The sequence below is a fragment of the Gorilla gorilla genome, chromosome 6 (assembly GCF_029281585.2).
Source record: "Gorilla gorilla gorilla isolate KB3781 chromosome 6, NHGRI_mGorGor1-v2.1_pri, whole genome shotgun sequence".
NCBI lineage: Eukaryota > Metazoa > Chordata > Mammalia > Primates > Hominidae > Gorilla > Gorilla gorilla.
In genome coordinates, this window is record NC_073230.2 from 144784059 (window position 1) to 144790960 (window position 6902).

Sequence of the window (6902 nt, forward strand, 5' to 3'; positions counted from 1 at the left end):
TCATGTAGGGATGTGTAGGAAGTGACAGATGTGTTTGGACCTTTGGCTACTACCTAATACTTTGTTTTCTCAGGAACAAACTACTTATTAAATCCAGAAGCAAGCCAGTCTAATATAATAATAGTGCTGTGGTCTTAATTATAGTTTTGGTTTCCCTTATAAGACACGTAGGAAAGTTTTCCCTCCCTCCCAAAACTTAACCAAGGCAGTAGTATTTGTGGTTAGTGACAGGTGGAGAGAGAGATGTTAATCTCAATGTATCTTCTTTCTTGACTTCCCTTTCCTTTTGAGACGGAGCCTCGCTCTGTCGCCCAGGCTGGAGTGCAGTGGTGCGATCTCAGGTCACTGCAACCTCTGCCTCCCGGGTTCAAGCGATTCTTCTGCCTCAGCCTCCTGAGTAGCTGGGATTACAGGCGTGCACCACCACGCCCGGCTAATTTTTGTATTTTTAGTAGAGTCGGGGTTTCACTCTACCAAAACCCTGTTGGTCAGGCTGGCCTCGAACTCCTGACCTCATGATCCGCTTGCCTCAGCCTCCCAAAGTGCTGGAATTATAGGCGTGAGCCACCGCGCCCGGCCGACTTCCCATTCCTTTGACTAATAGAACAACACCAGCCTCTTTCTGAAAGGGAACACTATATCTTTATGGGAATTTGGTGCCCAGGTAAAGGGGAGCCATTGAGGAGAGATGCTTAAAAGGGAATGAAAGTAGTGATGAAAGAGTACTAATTGCCATGAAGAAGACCTACTAAGAATGCCTTCTTGTGGACAGAACTTAGAAGTACTTAAGAGAAAGGAGCTGACGGCCGGGCGTCGTGGCTCACGCCTGTAATCCCAGCACTTTGGGAGGCTGAGGCAGGTGGATCACCTGAGGTCAGGAGTTGGAGACCAGCCTGGCCAACATGGTGAAACCCCATCTCTACTAAAAATACAGAAAACCAGCTGGGCGTCGTGGCACATGCCTGTAATCCCAGCTACTCAGGAGGTTGAGACAGTAGAATCGCTTGAACCCGGGAGTGGAGGTTGCAGTGAGCTGAGATCGTGTCACTGCACTCCAGCCTGGGCAACAGAACGAGACTCCATTTCAAAAAAAAAAAGAGGGAGAGAAAGGAGCTGACATTAGGTTTTGAGTTCTGGGTGAGGTTTCCCACAAAAAAGATGTCACTGGTTTCACTCTGCCTTGGTAGGATGACTTGGGTATCTTTCTACTCCTAAGAAGGTATTAAGAATAACATAAAACCTAGTGAGTTTGCAAGGCTTAGCCTCTGAAGGGTGACTAAGACAGGCTTTCTTTTCCTGTCTTCAGAATGAATGGATTACAAAGACTAGATACAACTTTAGGTTTTCTTTGTCTTCTTTTTTTTTAATTTAATTTTTATTTTCTTTTTCTTTTTCTGTGAGCCTATGGCTTGTATTGAAACTTTAGGTTTTCTTGAGCTGTGGTGCTGAGGGCAGGAAGAAGACACTAACAGCGAAGCATGTGTTTGTGGTTGTTGGAGGATTCCTGCAGTTCACTTGAGGTGGCGGAATCTTCTGGAGGGATGCCCTCCAGCGTGGGTCTGGGGTTGTGTGCTCCTGGTGGTCCTAGTGGTTTTCTTTGCCTGTGGTCCAGATTCTGCTGGATACTGGCAGCTCCTGTGGTTGGGCCAGTTTGTACACTTGGCGTTAGGCTTGATCAGTGATGTTGCTGACCCTCGCCCATGCTGGGTAAGTGTCCAGGTGGAAGAGGCTAACTCCCCAGGTGTTGATGGCCACCATTACTATCACCAGTCCAATAACGTTGACTCCCAGGCCAGCTTTCACCTGCAGGACACAAACCAGCACACCCTAGTCACTCTGACCAGCAGCAGCACAGATCCCCAAGTCCCCCTTCTGTTCCTGCAGCCTATGCCTTGTGGCCCAGATTAGTTCCCAGTTGCTGCCTGGGGTGCTCTAGCATTGCCTTGTAGAGTGCACAGGACTGTGGAAAGGCGGGAAAGGGACAATTAGAGTCATCTCCACTTCATGCTTACAGCACTCTCACTAGATTTCAAGTGGAAGCCTAGAAGGTATGTTAGTTACTTGGAACACCCACTCTGTGGAACGTGAAGAGGTATTTCTGCAGCTCACTGATGGGGAAATATGCTAAACAAAACTAACCAGATCTCTGTAAAGCAGGAACTTCTCAGAGCCCCTATGCGTTAATGCAGGGAACTTGTACGAGGGGCTATATTACATGAAGCCTTTGCTACTGTTACCTTTTTTTAAGGAACAGCTCATGGAAATAGTGTACCTTGAGTTCACTTGGGGAAACGGTTCAGCTGCCTCTGCTCAGCTCTTCCTCAAGAAGGGGACACAGGCGTGCTAGCTGGAATGGAGCCTTTGCTTCTTTCCTCTGAGGGAATTACACCTCAGTGACTGACCCTTTTCACTTCTGCCTTGACATTGACACTCACAGGCTGAAGTGGGGGATGTGAGGGATGATGGGCTGGCAGAGCCAGATGGAAAAATGTGTCCTGTAAGGATAGCTGGCATCCTCCCAAGGAGTAACCAGGCATATAGCTTGTAGCCAAGACAAGTCACTAGCTGGCATTAAGTTGGGAAAATTGCAAGGGGAAAGTGGATGCTGGGAAATTGTTTCAAGAAAATGGCTAGACGTGTCCTCTCTCTCCTGCCGTCTGGTCGGGGCCCCCTGGGCATTTTGGCATGGAGGACAGCCCATGTTTCCCCACAGGTGAGAGGGCAGGTTCTAGCAGGGCTAAATTAAGGAGTGTTAGAGTTGAAAGGGACCCCATGGAGCATCCAGCTGGAACCTCATCATTTAGCAGATGAGGAAATTGAAGTCAAGGTAGTGCCCAAGCTGGGAATAGTGCCCAAGACTGGCTCACTTCTTGTCACCTGGTACCTTTGAAAATTACTGCCTCTAATCATTTGATTCCAGTGTAGAAAGCTAGGGGTCAGTGGTGGGGGCACACAGCAGAGGAAGCAGGAGACAGGAGAGCTGGGGTAGAGCTCAGCGTGAGCAGACTGAGGGTTACGCAGTAAGATGGGAGGGGAGAGGGATGGCTGGGACACTCCATTCAAGGAAGTATCACGGATGACTTAGATGAGCAGTTCGAACAGTCGAAAGGACCTGAATAGGCTGAGAGCGGTGACTCACACCTGTAATGCCAGCACTTTGGGAGGCCAAGGCAGGCAGATCACCTGAAGCCAGTAGTTCAAGATCAGCCTGACCAACATGGTGAAACCCCATCTCTACTAAAAATACAAAAATTAGCTGGGCATGGTGGCGCACACCTGTAGTCCAGGGTACTCTGGAGGTTGAGGCATGAGAATCACTTGAACCTGGGAGGCAGAGGTTGCAGTGAGCTGAGATCGCACCACTGAACTCCAGCCTGGGTGAGAGTGAGATTCTGTCTCAAAAAAAAAAAAAAAAAAAAAAAAGGATAAAAAAGGACCTGAATATCTGCCACCAGCCTGAAACTTTTTCTTCCTTTCCTCTATTTGTTACTTTACAGGGCTGCCCAAGAACAAGTTTGGCTCCCATGAAAAAAATTGTCAGACCATCAGTAATTTGTATCAGTGTTTTCCATCCTCTCCCCCACCCCCTCAGCCCTGGATATTAAGTATAGCAGCAGGTGTATAGGTAGAGGAGTAGAAGGTAGATAGGCCCAGTGCTAAAGTCAGCAGCAAAATATCTCAAAGCCATCTTTTGTGAGCCCAGCTGAAAATGAAAATGAATGGTGGACGCTTTATTTTCCATTGTTGCTTCAGGTGTTTCTTGCCTGGGCCGGGGTGGGGGGGTGAGTTGAGCAGAAGAATCCTGTTTTCTCAAAATACCTTTCACCCTAGGTTCATACACTTCCTCATTCTCATCTTCTGTGAATAAACCAGTAGCTTTCTCAATGAATGTCTCCACTGGCCTAATGAAGAAACGAAGGCAAAACTTGTTTGCACAGGCTCATGCCTTCTGGAACTGGGCCACAGCCTGTCTGTTCCAGCTTTTTCTACCTAGGTACCCATTTCCTTCCAGGGAAGGGTTGGGGAGAGCACATTCTTGCTATCCTTGGTGCTCATAGACCAACCAAAAACCTTTTTATAGGTGCTATTCTTGCTACCACACTGGGTTTAGTGTTGACAGGCCAGGGACACTGCTACAAAATAAGCTTTGAAAGAAGGCTGCAGAGCTGTCATCCCTGTCCTCATGGCAGCTGGGCCTGGCAGGGAGAGGGCACCCCAACTCACCATATCTTTGATCTGGCAGTGCCCATAGCTGAAGACGATGGCATTAGGGGGATTGCCCACAGGCAGCATCACTGCAAAGGAGATGCACATGGTGACTGGGATCAGGGTGTAGAGGGGGTTAATGTGCAGCGTTTCAGACTAGAAGAGAGAATTCACAGAAACATTCACGAGATTAGGCTTGCATTTCCTGTGCTTAATGTCAGGAGCATGCTTTAATGATGACTTGGTGCTGGCTAACCTTAGCAGGACACTATGTGGAGGGGTAGTTAGGTCTCTGCCCTCTGGGGCATGCAGTCCCTTGACAACCTTAATAGGCTGATGCTGCTTACTTGCTCCACATGGAAATATGGCTTTGAGTTACTCCCTAGAAGGGATGTTTGATTTTTTTGGTGTTATTCTAAGGAATTGGTTCCTAAACTTTATTCTTTAGCTGAGACTTCCTTTCCTTAAACTCAAATCTCATGAATAGGTTGCTTTGATTGAAGTGGGGATCCCTCAGTCTTAGGGTACAGAACTAAGGTTTTTTTTTTTTTCTAGGGAAGATAATTATTTTATATGGGATTTGAATCCATGGTCCTGCTCTCAATGTTGCCAAGTTTTAACTGCACTCTCTTGCTCGCAGGAGCAAGATGACGGAAGGGAGAAGTTGGGGTCATCTGAGCAATGAGCAGAGAGTATGGCTCTGGGGTTAGAAAGAGCAGTAGGAGACTATGTTGCTGGGGTCAGGAGGGACCTTCATTTCCTGGATTCTGCCTCCCAGAATGGGACAGATGAAGCATTAGGTCAGATGCATCACCTTTCCGGCTGCTTGGCCAGGCTAAGATCTGGCCGTTGCTCACCTCCCTTATTCTATTCACAACAAATTGGTCTGAGGCTGTGGAGCAAAGTTGACCTTGCTCCCAATCCTCAGAACTTCCCGGAGGACAGTGAAACTCAGTGGAGGCTGTGATGATTGTCTGAGTTGTGATCTCAGTCTTTTCAGCTGTGTGTGTTTTACCTCCATTTTCTGTGGCTACCTCTTTGGCCCTACTCAGGTTTTATCTCAGGAGAGAAAGGTTGATAATGATTGCGGGGAATTGAAATGATAGGGTTTGAATATTATTTTGTATGTTCTTTGGTTTCCACTCAGGGCTGCCCCTAAACTAATCCTACTCTTTTGGACAAAGGTTTCTAGAACTCTTGCTATGATTTATTAGTATATCTTTTTATTTACTAGTTGCTATTTGAAAAACTTCATTTTTCAAAATAGGAATTGAACACCAATTAGTGAAGGCTGTGGGCAGTAACCAGAGGAGAGCGTACAGCTACGGAAGCTGCCCTGAGCCAGGCCTGCCACTCCAGGCCCCTGGGACAGCCTGTCTGGATGTCTGGGAGCTCCGCACTACTCACCAGGCTGCACAGGATGGGCAGAAAGATGGTGATGGTTGCTGGGTTGCTCACAAACTCAGTGACAATGGACACGAGGATGCATGCCAGCAGGGTGACAGCCCACGGTGGGAGGCTGCTCAGGGACAACATCTGGTTCCCAATCCATGTAGAGAGGCCAGAGCTCTGTAGGAAGAGGTGTTACAGTAAGAAGAAAGGAGAAGAAGCACATCCCAGCTGGAGATCTCAGACTTCAGAAGGTCAGGGATGTTGGAAGGCTGGACGACCAGGGATCCTCTGATCTTTAGTCTGACTGGAACCAGAGGTGTTCCTGATTTTTATGATTCGATCATTTTTGTAGCTCAGAAAATTGGTTTTTATGATTGCACAACATTCAGTGTTTGGGTTTTGTCATGGGACATGGAGAGCCACCCTTGCCATGATCCTTCTTAGAACTTTGCCATGACAACTTGTCAGAGGTTGGAGATCTTTGCTCCTCAACTTCAGTCTCGTTACCCTTTCTCTAGCCTCTGACATCCTTACCCTGTGCATTGATTCGACCATGCCCTTCACAGAGTGCCAAGTATAGCCATTTAATCTGCTTTTGAAATCAGTTTATTTTGTTACCTAAAAAAGGGAAAAATTTATCAACATCTGTGGATAGTAGCCTTTCCTGTGTTTTTAGGGAGATGAACAGGCAGGGCTGAGCACTGGAGGTTTTACAGGAGTAATAAAGTAGAGGGGGATAAAAGTCTATTTCCACTTAGTGGAGAAGGTGCCTCTTAAGTGCCATGGAGGCTGGTCATTCAGCCCCAACCTGTTTTAGGTTCAAATCTCATCATGGCTGACATTAGTTCTACTATCTGTCAGGAATTTTTTTTTAATTAAGAGGAGGGTCTTGCTGTATTGCCCAGGGTCCAGGATGAGTGCAGCGGCATGATCACAGCTCACTGCAGTCTCAACCTCCTGGGTTCAAGCAATCCTCCCACCTCAGCCCTCCAAGTAGCTGGGACCACAGGCACATACCATCACGCCCTGCTCTTTTTATTTGTAGAGACAGAGTCTTTCCATGTTGCCCAGGCCTGTCTCAAACAGACCTGGGCTCAAGCGATTCTCCCACGTTGGTCTCCCAAAGTGCTGGGATTATAGGTGTGAGCCACCGCACCTGGCCTGCCAGTGCTTTTTGAAGACACAGATATGAAGGCATATTGACCGTCCTGAATTTATTCCACTAGCAACAGTTACACACATCCACTTAAATAAATGAACATTCTGGCTGGGTGAGGTAGCTCACACCTGTAATCCCAGCACTT

General features: G+C 47.4%; 1 protein-coding gene across 3 annotated transcripts in view; it reads right to left on the reverse strand.

Annotated features, from left to right (window-relative positions):
* Positions 1–1010: 1010 nt before the first annotated feature.
* Positions 1011–6902, reverse strand: part of SLC13A4 (solute carrier family 13 member 4) — a 48925-nt gene continuing 43033 nt past the window's right edge. For 2 of the 3 annotated variants that reach the window (XM_063708789.1, XM_063708788.1), the window contains exons 15-17: positions 5614–5775; positions 4225–4362; positions 1012–1803 (exon numbers count right to left, since the gene is read on the reverse strand). In XM_063708789.1, the coding sequence (XP_063564859.1) occupies positions 1666–1803; positions 4225–4362; positions 5614–5775 (438 nt within the window). In that variant the 3' untranslated portion in view covers positions 1012–1665. Of the gene's footprint in view, positions 1804–4224; positions 4363–5613; positions 5776–6902 lie in introns of all 3 variants that reach the window. The other variant, XM_019031087.4, reaches the window with a different exon arrangement.